The sequence below is a fragment of the Oryzias latipes genome, chromosome 6 (genome assembly GCF_002234675.1).
Source record: "Oryzias latipes chromosome 6, ASM223467v1".
NCBI classification, from domain to species: Eukaryota; Metazoa; Chordata; class Actinopteri; order Beloniformes; family Adrianichthyidae; genus Oryzias; species Oryzias latipes.
The window spans coordinates 27,409,626-27,431,423 of record NC_019864.2 but is presented as its reverse complement, the minus strand read 5'-3'; the positions used below and the strand labels follow the sequence as shown (position 1 = coordinate 27,431,423).

Sequence of the window (21,798 nt, the reverse complement as noted above, 5' to 3'; positions counted from 1 at the left end):
CGCAAAAACATGTTTCCATTTTGTATAAGAGACTCTCAACTGCCACCGGACAGCATACATATAATATCAAAGAAAAATGGGAATTGGAATCTAACTGCATAATAGAAGATGAACAATGGGATAAACTGTGTGAGGACAGCCATGTAGGAATTAATAGCCAACTATGGAAAGAGTTTGACTGGAAAATCAAAATGCGTTTTTTTCACTCACCCCTGTTGATTTCTAATTTTGCCAAGGGCTCATCCACAGCCTTATGTTGGAGGCAATGTGGAAAAATTGGTGATCATACACATATTTTCTTTGATTGCCCAGCTATCTGTGAATTTTGGAAAGATATTAAGAGGGAGATTGAAACTATTGTAAATCATGACATTCCTTTAAGTACTCTGTCGTATCCGCTTGGTGTATTTCCAAAAGACTTTGATGCTGATCAAAAATATATAATGCGCATTTTATTACTGGTCGCAAATAAAACCATAACAGGTAATTGGAAAAATGTAACATCACCTTCTGTAACTGAATGGAAACAAAGAATCAAACACGTTTATTTGATGGAAAAAATGACAGCATTGCTACAACTAAAATCAGATATCTTTGAAAGTCGCTGGCACGCAGTTAAAATCTATTTGGGGTTGTGACTGTTCCTTGTACCTTTGATTGTGGTTGTATGAATATATGTTTAACTGAACTGTTTGTCACATCTTGCATCAATGTTTTTTTTAATTGTAATTTTTATGTTTTACCTGGTTTACACCATACTGAATGTGGACTCAAGGTCAAACTTGTTTCAGGGAGTTGTTATGTTTGTTTTGTGTTGCGATGATAAAACAAAAATACAGAGTTAAAGAAAAAAAAAAACCTTAAGGTTTTGTGTTTAATTGAGCAAAAACATGATTTTACATGAGCAGAAATGTACAGACTCCTTCGTTGTTTAGGTGTTTAATAATGCTGGACCAACAAAATTCAAAGGTAATAACGTTTTCCCCAATAGATGAAAATACCATTATTTGAATTCATTAAAACATAATAAATGATGGTTCCGTTTTTACCAGTAGAAAAAAAAGTAAAGAAAAAAAGTAGACAAAATGTACATTATTTGTATTTATCATAATTTCAATATTTTTCTGTACAAGAGGGAAAAAGTGTTTTATTAAAAGCAAACAGCATAAATATATTAATATCATAAATAATTTATAAAAATAATTTTACTAGCATAAAATGTTGAGGTTATCACGAAGAGGAATAAAAAAAATCACATAAATGGAATAAATACATTTCAAAATCATCTCAAAAGAACTAGTTCAAATGGCGTTCTAGGACTTCATGATGACAAACAGAAAACAGTTTTAAAAAAAGATGAAAGGTAAAGAAATTTAAACATCTAGCAGCCACAGTTATGTACAAAAAAACAGAAACATTTATGGTTTTGACAGTCCGTGATCTTATTCTGTATTATTCTGTTTCCTGCAGTTCAATAAACTTCTATTTCATAAATAAAGGGAGTTTTATGAAAAATTGAGTTAATTTGACAATGAATTCATGTTTTCTCTTGAAAATTACCTGATGTGACTGGTTTTGTAAAAACATACAAGACTGTAGATGACTTACATTAGAACTTAATGCACAATGTGTAAGTAAGTATGGAACCCAAACAACCAAATTTTGTGCGTTTATTTATTATAATACTTTCAGTTAAACTGCTTCATAGGAGGGAGTCATTTAGAAAGAAAATCTTTATTTCATCATTGGCTGTTACAGAGGAAAACACAAATAAGGACAACAAAAAACAGGAAATAAAGTTTGGACCTGAACCAGCAGGTCACCAGATGAAATCCATGGGAAACGGGATAAATTATAAACCCGCAGGCGCCACACCACAGGCGAGGAGGAGTCTGGGAATGAAGAGGGGACGCCTTTGCCCTGCACTCATGCACATCTGGCTGTAGGCAGGCAGAAGACCATGGTGGAGGGCGGCACCAGGATGTCGATGAAAATGGGTCGGTACCCCACCGGAAGAGGGGGGGCGCTCTGCTCCAGAAGGTCCATCACAGCTGCTCTGACGTCCCTGGAGACGTCGCCGCGGATGTCCAGCAGTACGGACACGTGCTCCTCGCTGAGGAACCCCGAAAAACGAAACAAAAGATGAGACGGCATCTAAACCGAAGTGAACCTGCAAACACCGAGCGCTTTCCTCTGAGGATGAGATGACCTTTGCCCTGAACTACACAGGAGGAGCTGAACAGGACAAGAGGACTACCTGATGTCGGGGTATTTGGACGCCAGGCCGGACACCTCCAGGGTGAGCATGCCGGGGTCTTTGAGGCGGATGAAGTCTGCCAGGACAGGCAGCAAAGCCAGGGGGTTCGCCTCAAGCACAGGACCCTCCTCCTCCTTAAAGACAAAAGTTTGACTGATGAATAGGAGTTTCATTAAAGACCCACTCCAGAGAGATTTTGGGGTGTTTTTCAGATGTGGCATTTTTCTGAAAATGGGGACATATTTGAGCTTTTAATTAAATTGAATTAATAATTTTGTCTAAAACGGCATAGTCATCATTAAAAGACCACTGGGGAGGCTTTTACAATAGATCAAAGGCTGATCAGACTTTAAACTGACGTGAAATCTGAAATGCTGTGGATCAACCTATAGATTTTTGATGTCAAACACAGCAGAGAACAAACCGTCAGAGATCAATAAAAAATATCCCTTATTATTAAAAAAGGAGCAAGAAGGTCCTCACCAGACCACGGAAGGTTTCTCGGAGCAGCTGGTTGTCCTGGAGCATCTGCTGAGCCAGCTGCTTCCTGTCTTCACCGCTGCGACACACAAACCTCTTCTGCATCAACGCTCGGACGTACTCCACCGCCATCAGCCACTGGGCCTCCTCCTGCAGGCGCTGCAAGAACTCAATCAGCATCAACTGGGATTTGGATCCGCAGAGCAGACGTGGATCACCTGCAGACAGCTGAGAGTACTTGTTACCTGGCGGCAGGGCGGACGGACGCGGCCGTGGAGCTCCAGGTGATGCTCCAGGATGCTGCACAGCTTGGGGGTGGGGTCTCCCTGGACCAGCCAGGGTCGGGTCAGCAGGCCGGGGAGGAAGGGCTGAAGGTCCAGCAGCAGCTGATCCATCACTAAACGGCACGCCCTGCGTACCGCCCGGTCCAGAGCTGCCAGAGGGTTGGGGGGCGTCCGGGAGAACTGTCCCGCTGACTGAGAGGACTGCTGCAGCTGCAGGCTCTCTGTGGACTTCCTGTTTTAAACAAAAATGACTTTTCTTTTACAGGAAACAGGGAAAACACTTATAACACATTTTTGGGGAAAATAAAAACTGTAAAACATATTTTTCTTTTAATAAAAACAAAAAAAAAGTTCTGCTTTTTCTGTGTGTGTTAGAAAAAAATATTTATACACAGTTTTCGTTTCAGAGCTGAAAGGCATGTTTTGGTAAAACGTTGATTTAAAACACATTAAGTTGTTAATTAGAATATAAAAAAGCTCCCTGCTCTGATGAAAATGGTGCTTTTGGATGTTTTTAACACGTTCTTGTGACACTTATGACGATGTCAGGACAAATATAAATATGTATAAACAAAAATATATAAATAAAAACATAAAAGCTCCCAAATCAGAGCTCTCAGAAACGGACAGGGGAAAGTGGGTGGGGTCGCTCTGCACCGCTGTGGGACTGCCCACAATTTAAAGGCAAAATGTCTGATGAACTACTGCCGCTCTGCAGAAACCATGTCCAAGAAAACGACTACGGTTTGTTATTTAGGCTAAAAACAGCAATATTATAATTAAAAGACCATCTAAAAGATGGTCGGAGTGGGAATTTAAAAAAAAAAGACTAAAATCTGTTCTAGAAAAACTTTATTACAAAATAAAGTGTAATATTTATTAAGAGAATCATAAACGGTTTTAAAAAAGGGAATTTTTTATTATAAAGCCTAAAAATAGAAAAATAAATGAACACTAACTACTAACTCCAATGCATTTGTTTATAACATATAAATAGAAAAAGTGGAACATAAAAAATGGTTTATTTGCAGCTGCATCATCTTCCCTCTTAGAGCCTCTCATGGGCAGTGAAGGTGTCTTCAGGTTCTTTAAGTCTTACTTGAGAATAACACAGTTACTGATGGAGGCCAGCAGGTAGTGGAGATAGAACTTGTTGTTGCTCGGATCCTTGCGATGTTCCTTCCCAAACTCCACCAGAGCCTCCCGAAACCTGAAGTTCAAGAAAAATCAGAGTCGCAAACATCCATGAAAAAACAACGTCTGGTTCTCCAGTTCAGAGCCAGACTACAGGCGGTTGGTGGTGCGTTCAAAGCCCTCATTCCTGCACCTGTTCAGGAGGTTTTCTATCTCGTACAGCCCCATCTGTATGGTCTGATCTCGCAGGGATTCTCCAATCATGAGAGCCACGCGGGCGTTCTCCTCCAGCATCTACAAATCAGCAGATTTAAGGCCGTGTCACTAATTAGTGGTTTACCACAAACGTGCCATGTATGTCTAACAGACTTTTCACGCATGTACCACAGATATATAACTTTTGTATCGCGTATACGCCGCACACATAACATTAAAATTACGTCATTGATGCACAAATCACTAAGAAATGACATACAAACAGCACAATGACACAAACGGTTCATGTTTTATCTTGACCTACGTGTTCTTTGCGTGGTTTATCCGTACTTCTGTGGTTTTATCAAATCAAATCAAACTTTATTTATAAAATAGCGCTTCTCATGCATTGCGCAGCTCGAAGTGCTTTAACTTTTAAAACAAAAAACACACAGTATTACAGTAAAAACCCAACCCACCCTTCACCCTTCCCACTCCCCTCCGTTAAAACACATGACCCATGACCCCCACGTACAATGATTAATGACTATGTAACTTCTAAAAGAAATGTTAGGCTTGGCTCTGCTGTGAGGAAACAGTATTTGGGAATCTCCTCATACCAGGAGCCAGCATGGCCATGGGAACATTGCCACAGTGCCCACCCAGACTGGGACAACAACGGGGGTCCACTTCTAAGCCGTGAGGGAGTAAAATTAAACTCCAGCTGCCCCAGCAAGGGCAACAACTGCAGCAACAACCACCGACCAAGCCGGCAAGCCCAGGCAGAAAAGATCCCCACAAGAAACACTAGGGCTAAAATCATGATAAGATGTCTATAAAATGTCTATGAAAGCATAAAATTGAGAATAAAATGCCTAAAATGAAATTAAATACATAAAATAGACTATACTAAAACTAATAGAATAAATATCTAAAAAATCAACTAAAAGCGAAATTAAAAAGGTGGGTCTTGAGTCTCTTCTTAAAAGTGTGGTTCATTCGTCATAAATCTGTGAAAATTTCACGGAAAGACCTAAACTTTTCTCACTTTTTCCGCGTATAATCACGTATGACCAATTATCCTCCATGCAACATGTATGTAGTGGCTCTGATTACACCTCAATCCATCTGAATCCTCTGTGAATGTTCCTGATGTGATCACACAGTTTGCCTTAGAATAGATTTAAATAGAGATCAGCATCTACCCCTACATGACCTCAAGGTGTGGTTCAAAAGAAGATAAATCCCTTTTTTTTGGATTTCCAAAAAAATATGTAGATTTTTTACAGGTAAAATCCAGCTCAGCTGTCTGACAGAACCACATTAGAACATGCAGAGAACGGCCTTTCCTGATTTAAAATGCTAATAGCAGCATCAGTTTGTATTAATTTCTTTGTCAATGGTTCTGCACCTGCATCATTCTAATCAAGCTCTCTGTAACAGTGAGGGGTATCCCACAATGCACTGCATGTTCACCACTTATGTTGGTTCTGCTGATTCATCTAAGCTTTTCAGACGTTCAGGAATGAAATTGTTGATGAATCTGTTGTCCAACAATCTTTTAGAAAGTTACTAATCTGCTGCTAAAAATCACTGTTGGTTACATTAAAATAAAAGCATTTACTGTCATGAGCATTAAATGTAATTTACACAGTTTACCTTTTATACCTAGAATATCCTGTTTGACCATTAAAACAAAGACGGATGAGTCAGACATTTACAAACGCCACATTTCTGCTGTTGTCATGTGTATTTGTGCAGACTTGTCCAGGTGTGGTTGTGCAGCAGCTCCACCTGTGTGATGATGGTGGGAAGGCTGGTCAGGTAAAAGCCTTCATGGTCCGTGTCGGGCTCCTGATCTCTCTGCCAGTCCTGCAGCTCCACCTGCAAAGCTTTGTGCATCCACTCGGAAACGCTCTTCTGCACGGCGACAAACACATTCTCAGGAGACCGTGCGGAACCACCGTGAACTTCCAAAGCGATGCATGTAGCCATGGGGGTTAGAGGTAAAAATAAACTTCAAACTGGTAAAGCTTTCTCTGTACGTCATCTCACCCGAACACTCTGCACGTATTTACTCTGAAGCTGCTCCAGCCCCTCAGAGGAGATGAGGGGTCCCAGCTCTGCCCTCTCAGCCTCCGTCACCAGCTCAGGGTGACCCATCATGTCCGGGCTGCAAAAGCAGGTCAATCTGTGCTCAAAGCCAGGAAGTCACTGCTTATATTTCAAAGTTAGTTCTTTGTCACATCAGAAGCTGTTTGTGTTTCAATCATCTGTTACTTGATTCAAACTAAGCTGCGCTATTTTGCTTGAAGAAAAACAACTTCCAGGGAAGTCCAGTTTTATTCAAGATTTAAACAGATATAATGGTAAAAAGCAACTTTTTAATTCCACTTTTATAGTTTAATACCATATTACAGTTTCTGCTATCAATTTACCCCAGACAATATTGATTTTCAATCTAAAATTACAACCAATTCTGTTACTGTAAACAAGTTAAACGGCTGCATTTCAAAAGCAGAGTTTCTGCTATCACTTAGTGAGTTCAATTGATTTTTAAAGGTCTTGTAGAAGGCAAAAACCAACTTTTTATGGGAAAAAGCTCAGACTTCATAATTAGGCATTAAGGAAAAGAAAATCTTTTTACTAAAATTTCACATTTGATTTTACATTTTTAATAACCCCTAAACTGTTGCAGATTATGAAGCTCCTACTATTTTGTTCTGTGTTTTGTTTGAGCAAAAACAAATTAAAAATAATTTTCAACAAAACATCACCTGAAGAGAACTCATGAAAGTGTCAACTTAAAAAAGGAAGCAGGGAATCCTTATAATAGAATTTTATAATTTAATTGTGTCAAAAAAACAAACACCCATAATGTGAGTCCATGTCACTAGAAGGATTGTGTCAGGATTCGTTCACAATTATAACATATGGATGATCAAAAAAAAACAGTTTGCATTTCTCTGCTATGTTTGAGTTCATAAAAAGTCAGAAACCAAAACTGATCCTAAGATTTTCTTTTGACCTCACAGTCAGACCTGCTTTAAAAAACCACATCGAGGAGTTCTGGAGTTTCCCTCCTTTCACTCCTCCAGGTGTCTCACCTGTTGTAGACGTGCAGCACCCAGTTCAGCACAGCAAAGATCTCCCCGCTCTCAAGATCCCAGCTGCTGACCTGAGCCGCACAAAGTACTTCAAACAACAAAACAAACACCTTTCATTTAGAAATCTGTTTGTGACCCTCACCTGGGCCAGGTGAGTGTGTAAACAGTGGTGGGTGGCCTTCAGGTAGGCGGCTGTCAGCTGGTAGTGTGGGGGGACGCAGTGCTCCAGCAGGTGGCGTACCGTGGCCAGGTCAGCCATGACGGCATGCTGCAGAGCAGAGAGGTGTCCCGCCAGACCCGGACCGCGGGTGTGCAGGTAGGACACACTGCGAAAGCGAGCGGACACCGCCTCCTCCAGCACCTGAAGGAGTGGGAGGTAGTCAAACACCTGTGATGGAAACTGATATGGTTTAGTCCAAGAATGGATGTAAAGTTCATGACCTTTATTTAGAAATGTAGCACATTTGTAATAAAAAAAAGGGGTTCATACAAATCTACACCCTGGTTATATGAAGATTCATAACCTCTTTTTGTAATAGAAAAACCTGTCCAACGCAAAAGGCCTTCAGCGCTCATCTGTTTGCTCAGTTGTTGGACAGAACAAGAAAAAAAAAAAGAAATGTAGCACATTTACCTGGAACCTGAGAAACAGCCTCCCTTCAGGAGAGCCCACCTTTAAAACCCTTATGAACACTTTAGCAGATTTAGACTAAATGGAACAAAAAAATATGATCCAAACTAAATGAAAAGATTTTAAACTTTAATTTAAACTTAAACAAAAAATAAATAATTAGAAATGAATATGTTGGAAACATTTTTGTTTCTGTTGTTTTTATTACTTTTGTCAAAAATAATTATTACAATTTTTAAAACTAAATCTAAATGAATTGGTTGTTGGCTGTTTTTGTGAGTAAATGAAATCCGATTTAAGCAACATGTAAAACAGGCAAAATAAAAAATAAGAGTTGGTCAAAATGGTATTTATGTTTAAAATAATAATAAAAATGTAAAAAAATGTGATTATTTCTATTTCCTTAATCTAAAATAAAGTATTATCTTGTTCTTCAATGTTTTTCTGAATGGATTGAACAAAAATTTCTGCAAGGGCCCTGCAGGTGAAGATGAGAATTACAATTATTTTCTTGGAAAAACAAATAGCAGACATAATTTACAGATTTATAACTGAAATGTCTTAGTAAAATGATAATTTTTAAATATGGAAATGATTAACAAAGACGAAGAGATTGTACTAGAGGGGTTGCTGCAGCCTTTTAACCCAGGAGAACCCACAAGGTCAAATGATAGGCTCAGCTTTTTTAACCATTAAAACAATAAAATGTATTTTATCACCCCCCCCCCCCCCTTTTTTTCATTTTTCTTTTGGGCTACGGTTAATTGCTGCGACCCAAAATGAACAAGCAAACAGTCAAATCAACTTTAAGAGCCCAGAAGAAAATAGTTCTTGGATTCTTTAGGGTTAATTCCTTAACTTTTTTTTTGTCTGTTTTAAGTGATAACTGACATTTTTCTTTGGCTCAACAAAAAAATAAAAACTGTAAAATTCACACTCATATCAGGAATACAAAACAAAACAGGAACATAATGAGGATAAACATATTAGTGAGAAAACAAAGTTGGTAAAAACAGGAACACAGCACCGTCCATCAGGTGGTGCTGACCTGGAAGAAGCGAGCTCTCCAGCATCGAGGTCGTCCAGGAGGGAGGGGCCTGCTGCTGCCACCCACGTCTGCCCTCTGTGCCAGCAGAGCGCGGTCCAGGGCCTCCTCGCGCTCCACTATCCGCACGGCCGACACAAACGGTGTGGGGTTTTGTCGAGCCAAAGCCAGGGCGCTGCTCACCACTGCCCACATCTCCTGTCCTGCAGGGGAGGAGATGTGGACGCATCACTTCCACAACGAAGTCCCAAGTTTGCCCTGTTGTGTGTGGACCTCTGCTCTGATGAATCCTCCTTTCTGTAGCTTTTTGGTCTATTTGATCACAATCTGACAGTTTTCTGAACCTAAAACAATAATGTGACCCAACATTTTGGAGCAAACTCCTCACCCAGGGCGTCCACCAGCTGCTGGACTCCAGAGAAGTACTTGGCCACCAGCTCCTGTTCATCAGCACTGAGAGCACTTCCTGCCGCCCCGTCAGCGCCGTGGAGCTGCCAGAGGATGTCGTCCTGCCAGTGCTCCAGATCCATCAGCCGGGCGTGGGCCTCCAGCAGCCGCCGGGACTCCACCAGACGCTCCGTCTCCAGCACCAGGCTCTGGACTGCAACAGACGGAGAAGATGGGGAGTTCCACTGAATTCCCAAAGTGTTTTTATTTCTGCTGATCTGTTAGCGTTACTAACATACCTAGTGTGAGAGAAGAGGAATAAAACAACAACAGCACTGTTTTTTTTTGTTTTTAAACCGCCGGTGGGCATTGGTACATAACGATTGGTTTTCCAGCTTTTTCTTTAAATGATTTGAGGCTTTCAAAGGTATTTCAATGGTTTTAAGACCTTTTAAGACCCCGAGGGGAACTGTAGTGGCACTCTGCGTGGTTTTCCTCTGTACCACCGTTTGGAGCCTTCATTCAACTTTTTATTCCAAAAAATGGAAATTGCACAAACACACTTTTAAAAAACTATGTCGCTTCCAACTATTAAATGGAAACAGTGAATTTGGCTCCAACAGGAACCATGTTTATTGCATTTCTGTTGTGAAAAGCTGCCAGAGTGTTTTATACATTTGAATGAAAAATATCTCAAATTTAACCATTTTCTTTTAAAAGTGTGTGGAAAAAAACAAAGACCAACTTCCAAATAATGCAGTGTTGAATCCACAAAATCAACTTAATAAAAACTTCTACGGTTTGTGGGATTTGGACACAAAAAGATCGATTCAGAATAAAGGAAAACCAAAAGCAGCAGAAATCATAATTATTTAATCTTGATTGATTGATGGTTTTCAACCATTTTTCAGCAATAAAAACAAAGAAAACGACACTACAAATACATATATATATATCAAATGTATTTAAGGTTTGGGTTAAGATTAAGATCTTCTAGTTTTATGGAATGTTTCCAAATCTTGCAAAACTATCATGGGAATGGAAGAAAACTGTGCTATACCTCCAAAACAAAATTTTATGAAAACATTTTTTTTATTTCTTTCTGGCATGTTAGAGAAATGTTGTAATTTCCAGATGTTTTTTTCTGCAGTTTCCTCTCATGTGTGATCACGATGATGCTGCATCCTCTCCTGCATCCCCGTCCCCGACTCACCTGCATAAAGCCTCGGCAGGTTGCTGACGGCGGCGAGGAGCTGCTGCCGGCTGACAGACAGCTCTCTGAGCCTCTCCAGTGACCTCACCCCCTCCGTGTTGGCGTCCGCCTCCAGACCTGCTTTCTTCAGCGTTTGCGACACATCCCTGAGCTCGGTCCTGGCTTCCCGGAGCTGCTCCAGCCCCCAGCCCACCCCCTCCAGGTAGGACTGAACCATGGACTGCAGACACATCAGCACAGAGGAGTGTTAGCCGGCCGTCACTGAAGCAGCTGTGGATCACCTTGTTCTCACCTTCAGTCTGGTGTGGATGGAGGAGGTCCTCAGACTCTCCCGTTTCCTGTACTGGCTCAGGCGCTCCAGGTGTTCGGGCCGACAGAAAACACCTGATGCCCACTTCAGGGCGGCACCGCGGGCCAGGAGCTCCGCCCTCTCCACCTCTGGCCACACAGCAGCCTGTGACACCATGTCTGACGGAAACACACAGAACATGAGGCAGAAGCTGCTGCATCTCTGAGCAGCTTCTCATACATACGTGACTCATAAAGTTTGATTTGATAAATGACAGTAAATGTCATTTTTAATTTAATTCTATGGCAGATTCAAACTTTTTCAAGAGCATTTTTAAGCTTTTCTGACACTTTAGAACAATTTCATATTTGTCTGAATATAAAACCACCTTAAATCATATAAAGTTAGATGCTAAAGATGCAATAATTCCTCATTGGAAGGACAATCCCTGTCTGGCCCATTTCTTGAATTTGTTTTTTTGTTTTTTTGTGCAATTGTAAGTCAGAAAATTCCTTTGAGTTCTTGCAATTTCAATCATTTATCTGAAATGGAAGCACGTTTTAAATTGTAAAAGCAGCATTTTCACCTTACAAAAACCTGGTTCCAATTCTGAAATGAGGTGTTTTTTTGATTGTAACCATCAAAAATACAGGAAACTCTTTTTCATTTGTCATTCTGATAAAAGATCATTTAAATCTTACAGTTTGACTCCGATTATCTTCTGAGATACTTTCCAAGTTCTCCCTTTTACTTATGATTTAGCACAAAATCCAAAAACCTGTGTCGTTTTCTTGGACATAGTTTCTGTAGAGCAGCAGGAGTTACTTAAAAATTGGCCTCTGAATTGTAGGTGAGACTGCATGAAGCAACCCCGCCCCACTGCCCTTCCCTGTTGCTGAGATCTCTCTATTGACTCGCTCTTCTGCTATTTTACAGCCCTTCACAACCTCAATCTAACAATAGCGGTGCAACAAAAATGGCGAGGAATATTGGAGCGATCCAACCGTACAATGGTCCGTTCAGCGTATTTTCTACGTCCCAAATAAGCTCATTTTTGACTCACAACGGTTTGAGTAAAGAAGTCTTCAGAAATGCATTTTTAAGCTTAATTCTCCTTATGTATGTCCTCCATCATCAGAAAAATGCCTCTAAACCATGTTAAAAAAACAGTTTTTTCATAAGAGTGGGTCTTTAAAGAGCAGTGTCAAACAAGATTTTCTCTGAAAAATAGGAAATTCTCTTGATAAAAGTAAATATTGTTGTTAAATACTCTCCTCTGTGGCCACTGACATAGAAAATAATCAATCATTGTTAAAGCTTTTTTGGTTTAAATTAGGACACATTTAAAAATTATTCTTTTTCATTTAGGAAATCCTTTTTATGACTTATACTGGAGCCCATGTTAAACAATTTGATATCCTAAAGATTTTCCTAAAACAAGCTTGATGACGGATCATGGATTATCAGCATTTTAAAATAAAGTTGGACCAACAGTTTATTCAATTCAATTCAATTCTATTCTATTTATATAGCTCAATATGACAACCTAGTTCTCTCAACACCACATGGATGCACAATACCTTTCTGCACCTAATGGTCAATTTATTACAGGAAAAATAAGACAGTAACAAGGATTATCAATACAATTTATTCCAGTTTGGCAGGCCAGATTAAGTAGTTTAACATAGACGTAGTTTAGCACATGGCGAACGCTGAGCTGTGGCGAGAATAAGGCTTAGACCCTCCTTCTTGGTGAGGAAAAACTCCTAAAAAAACAGAAACCTAACACGTCCACTAGCAGTAAAAGATGAAGACATCCATGAATATTTGCACTTAAAACCCTCAAAAAGATTATTTTTTAATATACATTTTTTTTTGTGCTACATGCAAAAAAAGTGATTCAATTAAAGTATATTTTGTGAGAAAATTTCCCTTTGTTTTTCTTTTGGAAATGTGTTGAAGCAGCATCCTTTCTAATCTTCATCGCATTTTTCTCCTCTAGTTAATCACTTTTTAAGTGCTTTTAAATTGCAGGTCACATACATTTATTCTGAAACACATTCCCAAGTCCTTCCTGCTTCTCCTTTTTGTCCAGAGCGCTCCCTCCATCATAGGGAATTTGAATAAATGCGTCACTGGCCAAAACAAAGTACAGATTCAGACTGACACAGCACAGTGGACTGCTACTGATAAACTGTGAGTCAATCGTGAAGGAATGTCTCGCACGTTTAAAAGCTTCTGCTTTCTTCAGATGATGGTCATTTAAAGCTTATCAACCTTCTGGTGGGAACCGCTCTTCAATCATAGCTGCACAAACTTGGCTCTCACTGACTCGAAGCACTTAAAGAGTCTTTAGGAGGAAATTGCCTCCAGAATCCAGGGAGAAACCGTTCCCATGACCGAGGAGGGAAAGCTGGCCAATTATGATCCAACGTTATCCAGCCAGCTTGGAGGATTGTGGTCCATAAAACATGTGTTTTATTCTACGGGTGTAACGATTCATTTTAACAACGATTCGATTCATAACATTATTTGTGGTTGACGGTTCATAGTCCACTTTGGTTCATTTTTAATGATCTGATTCGCCGATCTAAACTTGATCCAGGACATCTTTAGCCAAAACTTCAACCAGTGTGACTCAGATAAAAACCTGGTACTGAACAGCTCAGGGGAACTTTTCCAGATTCCTTGTATTTCTTGCAAGATAATGAAGTGTAAATTAAATATTCGTACAAACAAACAAGTAAACAAAAATTCATGTCAAATCCATTCGCATTTTAGTTTCCTAAAGTCCAGCCAACTGTTGTTTATCCAGATCAAATCCAAAGGAAACATTCTTAGAACATTCTAGCACACTGGATGGTCACATGTCTTCGCTAAATTCAAAGTGTTTCCACACACTGGACGGGAATGATGCTTGATCTTTTTTTGTTGCATCACATATGTGTTTTCCGCTCCGATTGGTCGTTTTTACGTTATAATAAAATGAGCCGACCATGTCTCAATCCAAATAGTACTTTCCAATACTGATATAGTCGATTTATTTCATTTTGAAAGGATCTTTTCATGGTTTAGGTGGAGCTGGTCAACAACTTTCCACAGACAGATCAATCTGGTTAAATCTTTGGACTATAAATTGATTCATTGATTCGTATTTCATCACTTTATTCCATAACATATATACATATTTAAACTTATATTGGGATTTCATAATTGTACCAACTTAAGGACGCTAACATATATTATTTGTCAAGCGTAAAAGAAAACAGTTCTCTTTGGCCACAAAGTCCTGATGTTTAATCAATCAATCAATCAATCAATCAATCAATCAATCAATCAATCAATCAATCAATCAATCAATCAATCAATCAATCAATCAATTTATTATTTTTATAGCACTTATAAAAGCAGAGGCAACCAAAGTGTTTATATACATAAATTCAAATAAAATCACAAACAATGTGATACGATAAAGAAACAATAAGACAGTAAAATCAATTAAATAATAAAAGTAATAAAACAATAAAATATTAAAATTAATAAAATTCTAAAAATTAACAAGCTGGCCCTCTAGATCTGGTCACTGGAGTTTATGTGTATTTAAAAAATAATAAAAATAAATAAATCTGTAACAACAAATAAACTAAAGGTTTCCAAAATCATTCCCCTGAACCAAAATGAGTTTGACACCCCAGATGTACACATTTGTACAAAAAACGAGCCATGATTTTTAGGAATTAATGTCACATTTTTTAACTGAAAATCCCCTGATTACTACTTTTTCATGCCCAGCAGCTTAAGTCGAAGCCTCCTCTGACTGACAAAATCCGCGGTGACATTATGTTTCCTGTTCTCACTCACAGGAAATATGAAAAGCTAGCATTATGAGATAGATCTCCAGCTTTCACCAGGCGTCCACCAGCCCGTGATCTAAAGGGAAACGGCACGCACGTGAAGCATCATCAGCTGTATTGATGTTTGGGGAATAGGATATGCTGCAACGCCTGAGTCAAAGCTTTTCTGCTCCTTAATGGAGACTCTGCTTTTATAGCAGGGCAAGCCTGAGGCCTCTCATCGGTCAGGTAAGCAGGATTTCATTTCAGATCTTAACGGTTTTTCTGCAGATCGGCGACTCTGTGAAGGTTAGGAGTCAGCACTGAAGAGGTCAGTGCTCGGAGGACAGCATTGCATTTTGGGTAGAAAATTCCGCTCAGTTAGGATCATGAGTCTGGTGTGTGTGCAGATATCTAAATGTCTCAATTACAGGAACAGGCCAGGCTCTGTCTCAGAGGAGGTCATGGGACGCTCTGCCGTCTCCCAGCTAAAACTGATGCTTCATCGTCACTAGCTCAGCGCACAATGAACTCCACACGCAGGAAAGTGATGAGCGGCGTGCAATCAGCCACTGCAACAACAGTAAAACCCTTCAGAGGACACAGAGACACGCCGATGGTGTCCTCCAACGCCATTAGAACCATAATGAATGGGAGGTGAAACCAGGAGTTAGTCAGCATCTTCTCTGCAACACGACCATAGAAATATGACACAGAAACCCAACATGGACCAATCTGAAATAAAATAAGCAAATGTTCCCAGCTTAAATGAAAATTATCTGACTTTATTAGGTAAAAACAAAACTCCCCAACCGATTGGATCATTTATAATCAAATAAATCTTTTTCCTTGTGGTCCGCAGCAGGACTGGACTGCAGGGACAATAATGGATTCAGCGTCTTTTTTACGGCACCTTTGAGCATAAGTTTCCCTCTTGTCACAAACTTAAAAATATCTTCAACATTTGCGGGCTCCTAGTACCCGTTATAAAGGAATTATGGGATGGCCATTGGCGGGGTCATTGTTCGTCAATGTGTGAAATTGGACGGATTTCAAATTTTCCCAAAATATTTTCTCCGACCGATCTTTATAAAATTTTACACATACAGCACTAGCTGTAGTCTGCAACCACAAGTTAGGTTTCATTGACCTTTGACTTCAGCGCCATCTTGAATTTTCGAAAAAAATGAAAAAATAAAAATGACGTTTATCACCTTCTGCAAATTTTAACTCCCCCATTCTATCACCTCTTACCTCCTTGAGGGTTATTGGGAAGCTACATGGGGAAAAAATAGTTGATTAAAATAGTTTGTAGATTTTAAACATCGTTAGCATGGCGAGCTCGCAAAAGGGGTGTTTCCCCTGTTGCTCGCACATTTTTTAACCAGACTATTGTGAAAAAGCAATACATGAATTGAAACAATATGACATACAATATGAATGTATTAGGAATGTGGGCGTGGTTAACAACAACAAAAATCCTCCGTTGCCAAGGTAATCCAAAAGTTTACTTTTTCCAATCCTTCAAAAAATTGCCTTGACCTGTTCGTCATCCCCAGGTGAACAAAAACTGAAATGGTGGCTATGAGGATAAAACCAACACTAAAGGTATTTTGAGGAGTGTTTTCTTCAGGAATTCGTCACATGCAGCTCTGACCAGGGTGGCGAGGGCAGTAGAGGAGAGTGAGCGGCGTGTTGCCGCCACCCAGCCCATGAGGGTGGGTCTGTAGGTCATACAATGCTGCTTGCAGCTTTAACTTTTACTTTATTTTCATTTCTTAGAGTTTGGATTTACATGTTTCAATAACGTGTAGTAGTGAAATCTCCCGCCTCAGTGTGTCACCTTTGCCCTCCCTTTGTGGAGTAAAACAGTTTATCGCTAATATGGGTTTCTGATTGGCCGATGCAAAGGTGTCCTTTTTAACAAATTAATGAAAACTAAATATCTTTTACCTTTTGAATACTCAAAAATGCCAAAAGCCAAAAATTCTCACGTTTAACTTCCTGACTACCAGAGAAAAAAAATGTGTCCGGACAAAAACATGTGTAACCCTTGTGCTATCTTAGATGACCCCACCCTTACAGTGACGTGTTCTCCTTACCATCACAAAGGTGGATAAAGGTGGAAAGATTTCATGTAATCCATGGACACCAGTGAAGATCACAAATCATTGAAGAAAAAAGGTTCAGCGCACTGTCTAGTGGGTCTAGATGACCCAACTCCCAATGTTAAAGTGCCTAGGATAGCACAAGGGTTAAACCCACAAAAACTACAATTCCCAGAGCCCCACCCGTTCACATTGTTATCATCGAAAAGCCCCCAAAGTCCTCCCTCTGTAGACACCAAACGTAGTCCATTCAGTAGTATGGAGATATTCAGGTTTATAAATGTCCTCTACAGAGGACACGTTTGCATTGCTGGTAGACAGGAGGTTAAGAAAAACTATGACTCAGCAATTTGTGCAGAAAAAAAAGCCATGACTGCAACTCATTGATGATCTAATAACCTCTCAGCTCTCCATCAGTTACTGTTTTTTGCTGCAGCAACATGGACCAGTTGTCATCAATAATGCAGCTCTTTCAGACCTTTTTATATTGCACTGCAATTGCTTTAGAAAAAAAACACAAAAAGCAAATTCAGATTTCTTCCTCATGTGTTTAAAAACTGCAATTAAAGTTATTTTCATGTTAATATTCGCTTCAGTTAGCAGTTTCCCATTTCATGATGAATTTCCATGGTAGAAGTTACTCCAAAAGTTATATTGGAAGCAAAGTTTAGTCACACTTCTTCTTATTGTACAAACATTTTACTGATAATGTTTGTACAATTTAGCTGAAATCAAGGTTTATTTTCTGTACAATGAAAGGTTATATAAATTCCTGAAAGGTTCGACTTCTCACAACTTTTTATTGAGCTATAAGTTTGAGTTTTTCTGAGCTTTAAGACACATTATACAGACATTAGAGCTGACTGAAGATGAAGAGTCGCATTAAAATGGTTCATCAAAACAGATGACGGCACTTATAGAAGCTTCAGAGAGCAAACTTCATCCTTCTGAGGCAATCAATACACAGTGAAAGGCTGCAAACCCATGCATCACTGCAAACCTGATCCCTCAGTGACAGAAATGCACTCAGGGAAACATCCCCACCGATCCACCACAAACTCTGTGGTCCGTCACAAGAAGGAGTCACTTTACCTTCACTTTTGTCACCACCATTCCTCTGATCTCCAGATGACATTGAAGTTTAGTTTTCAGCCGCTTGTCCACCCAGCCAGACTCCTTGTCCCCCCCCCGAGGGCCAGCACTGAGGGTGCCCACGGCACAAAGCAGCCACAGGAGGGTGAGGAACGCCAGACGGAAGGCAGAGGAGAGGAGGAAGAGGAAGGAGGAGAAGAGAGGGTGGAGGAGAGCAGGCTCATATCCATTCTAGGGCTTTCCTCTTTTCTCCGCACACACTCCCTCCACCAGACACATCCTCTGTTGAGAGGCCGGCAGGAAAGGGAGGGAGCTAAGAGGAGAAAATAATGCCGGGGGGGGGGGGAGCAACTGCTGCTTTCAGGAGCTCAGCCAGAAAATAAGAAAAGCGTCTGAATGTCAGAGTCCTCAGACGTGTAAGAATAAAAATGAAAAAAAATCCACATTTCATTGCAGAAAATTAAACAAATGGAAACTTAAAAAAAACTAACCTGACAAAAAAGGTTAGGCACTGAAAAAATGTGCGATAAATAAAAATTATAAAACCACTGTTCATTTTTATAAAAACATCTGACATGTTTGAACAGATAATTATGTTTTTTTACAGGCTGTTAATGAAGTATTCTGTTCAAAGACCTACTTCCATAAAACTGTACTTTTGTTTTTTAAACGTGTTCCTGTGGCATTCTTCTCACGACATATAGAAAGAAAAATAAGCCTGAAGTGACATTTCTGAGCATTTCTTTATTTAAATGGTGGTGATTCAGGAGCAGACGAAAAAAGGCTGCTTAAAAAAGATCTTATTTGTGACGTAGAAAATAGGTCATGAGCTCCCTGCTCCACTCAATTCCGATACATTTGCTCGTAAAAAAAAATAAGAATAGATCCATGTACGTCTTTCTTATCCTCGGAGACGGTGATGGGTACAGTTACCTTTCTTTTTACCATTACCTTTCTTTCAGGTGGAGTGGTTCAGGTTCACCAGGTCGAACAATGATCGGTGGCTCGATCCATGGTCAACTGTGGGCACAACCTTCAGTGTTGCTCCGCTGGTGTGTGAATGTCCCGGCAATGGTACCGGCAGCCATGCCTCTGTCAGTCTGGCCCGGGGCAGCTGTGGCCACATCAGTAGCTTACCATCACCAAGTAGGAATGAGGAGAGAATGAATAATGGATACACACTGTAGGCGCTTTGAGCGTCTGGAAAGCGCAGAAAAATCCAATCCATCATTTTTGTAATTCTTTTTTTTTTTTAAATGTCGGCATTTATTGTAACCTGCAACGTGGATATTTCCCCACTGAGGGACAAACATAGAATTATCTTATCCCATAGTCTGCCAGTAAGAGGCGTTAACCTCTATGTGATCCAAAAAAATTAGTCAAGTAGCCTTTAGGAGCCTTTAAAATAAAGGGAATGTTTAACATCTCAATTTTATGCCTTATAGTTTATAGAAAAGTCAAAGGATTTAATGCAACACAGATGGAATTTTTTGACAGACCACACTTATGTTAAAACAGAACTTTAGTGCTCAGGATTGATGCTCACAAAAACCCATTAAGTGTTCAAAATATCCTCCAGGTCATGAACTCACCACGAGGCCTTGGTAAGAAAAGAGTTCAGACGGCGGCCCGTGGGGTGAGGGGCCGGATGTGAGGAAATGTTTAGTGGACCCGCAGGTCTACAGAACCTCCCGGGAGTCTTGCAGTCTCCCTGACTGGAAAAACGGTTCAGAGAAGGAACGATGAATGATGTCAAATCCTTTGCTACGATCTGATTGGAGACGTGGGAGCACAGAAGGTCACATCTACTGGAGTTCATGAGTTCTGTTTCTCTGGAAGGACGTGTTTTTAAGTTGGGATTCCTTTTCTTGAATGGGCTTTAAACATAACTTCTTACTCAAACAAAAGGTTTGTGCTGTTGATCGTCTCTGATGCTCTGCAGCCTTTTGAAGGCAGCTCCAGCCACTCAGTGACCGTCGGATGTGAGGTCTTCAACCCCAGATCTCCGCTTACACCTGAAAAGGTTCAGAAGGGGAGGTGGAGCCTGCACACAGGGATGCAGATGTCCTCAGAACATCTGCTCTGCACGCTGAAGTGGACTATAGCAGCTCGGAGGTTCTCCCACACGTGGATCTCCATGACTCCTGGCTTTGTTGCCCCCCAGGAACAGCTTCCTCCAGAGCGATCAGCACCGCCGCCAATAAGCCTCCAGGATGTTGCCCACAATCCATTTCTGCTGGACAACAAGGCCACTGACCTTCTGTTCTCCAGCTTTTTCACAGGTGCCACTTCCCCTGCCTGCTTTTTATTGACTGCTCCGCCTCTCACTGTGCTGCAGATATGCATTCTCAGAAATCAGGCTGCATAAAACACACCGAAGAATTCCTTCTCAAAACAAGTTAAAAATACTAAAAACAGATGTTTTTCTATTGTTACTGGTGGAAAGATCTGCTTAAAGATCAGGTAGAGTAAGATTTCTTAAAATAAGTAGTGATGTTCTGCCCTTTTAAGACAAAAATAATATTGAAAGTAGCAATAAAACATTCATATCTAGGTATATTGTTTTTGTAATTGTACATATGTTTCAAAATAAGCACAGATTGTTTTAAAGTAGGTAAATTTATAAACGTTTCCACCAAATATTGCTTATTTTAGACGCTACAGCAGTCCCACTATCCATTTCTGGACCACAACCATCTAAAAGTAGGACTAGAATTACGCAGTCTAAAAAACATTTGTCTTAAAAATTAAACTTGTGTCTGCTGTTGGTACGGTAAGTGCATTTTTATTGTTATGAATCAAATTAAACAGTTTCCCTAAATCAAACAAATCTTGATTTAGGGAAAGATATTCAACATGTATTGTTTATTAAAGGAATCTCTTTGAAAAGTTAATTTTGCCTTATTTAAAGTGTCATTTTCTTTCATTTTCATGAAATGGTTTCATGATGAATGAATTAAAGTGTAATAAAATAAACTTTAAAACAAACTTTACTACTACTTGAAAAAGTTTTACATTTTTGGGCACAAAAGAAATAAACTTTATTGCTAAAATAAAAGAATAAAACCACTTTTATTGTGATTTAAGAAATGGAAGACTGGAGCTTGAATGAAGCATCAAATCTTGTTTAGTTTATCGACTGCAAACCAGTTGATTCTTGCAAAGGTTTAAAACAATAAATTTTATGAGGATTTATTTATGGACCAAGATTCACATTTTGTTCTAAAATGAGTCATTTCCACTTATACTATTTTTTTTAATTACTGTAATCAAAATGAACTAAGTTTAGGAGAATAAAAATTTAAAAAATACAAACCATTTGCTTAGAACTAGCAAAAAAAAAATGTGTGTGTGTGTATTTTTTATGTCACAAATAAGCCATTTTTACAAACTCCTTTTTTTCCATCTACTTCTGAAACACAATTTAAGTAGTTTTAAGCTTAATTTTGTTCATACACCCTTCACAAACATAATAAAAACATCAAATACACTATATTGATTGAAGTTAGTCTTCAAGAATTGCACGTTTGTGATGAACGCCCCACCTAAATTAAATTTAACCAGACCAAATCCCTTCAACAGTGAACCTGCAGGTTAACCGGGACTCAGCGATCAGTGACTGTATTGAACACGTTTCTATAGGTGCCCTGAGTGCAGCGTGACCACCCCCCTTCCCTTTGTTGTTGTCATCACCTTGAGGCAGCAGCACCTCCACCCAAAGGAGCTATGGGACGAACAGGAAG

General features: G+C 39.7%; 1 protein-coding gene across 1 annotated transcript; it reads right to left on the bottom strand.

Moving 5' to 3' along the window:
* Positions 1 to 923: 923 nt before the first annotated feature.
* LOC101174591 (exocyst complex component 3-like protein) lies at positions 924 to 18,425 on the bottom strand. The gene is made up of 15 exons (XM_004070161.4): positions 18,056 to 18,425; positions 11,026 to 11,201; positions 10,734 to 10,953; positions 9,522 to 9,734; positions 9,137 to 9,336; positions 7,600 to 7,818; positions 7,458 to 7,528; positions 6,406 to 6,523; positions 6,145 to 6,270; positions 4,349 to 4,449; positions 4,121 to 4,231; positions 2,983 to 3,253; positions 2,741 to 2,896; positions 2,258 to 2,391; positions 924 to 2,113 (listed from the first exon to the last, which is right to left on the bottom strand). Exons 1-15 carry the CDS (start codon positions 18,096 to 18,098, stop codon positions 1,927 to 1,929), a joined length of 2,346 nt encoding a protein of 781 aa, XP_004070209.2. The 5' UTR covers positions 18,099 to 18,425; the 3' UTR covers positions 924 to 1,926.
* Between the last annotated feature and the right edge of the window lie 3,373 nt (positions 18,426 to 21,798).

Excerpts from the sequence above, each read along its gene's own strand:
- LOC101174591 (XM_004070161.4), bottom strand. The coding sequence starts at position 18,098 with ATGTCATCTGGAGATCAGAGGAATGGTGGTGACAAAAGTGAAG. Across the intron at positions 9,337-9,521 it reads GCAGCTGGTGGACGCCCTGG|GACAGGAGATGTGGGCAGTG; the intron begins GTGAGGAGTTTG and ends CCTCCCCTGCAG. Across the intron at positions 4,232-4,348 it reads ATAGAAAACCTCCTGAACAG|GTTTCGGGAGGCTCTGGTGG; the intron begins GTGCAGGAATGA and ends CTTGAACTTCAG.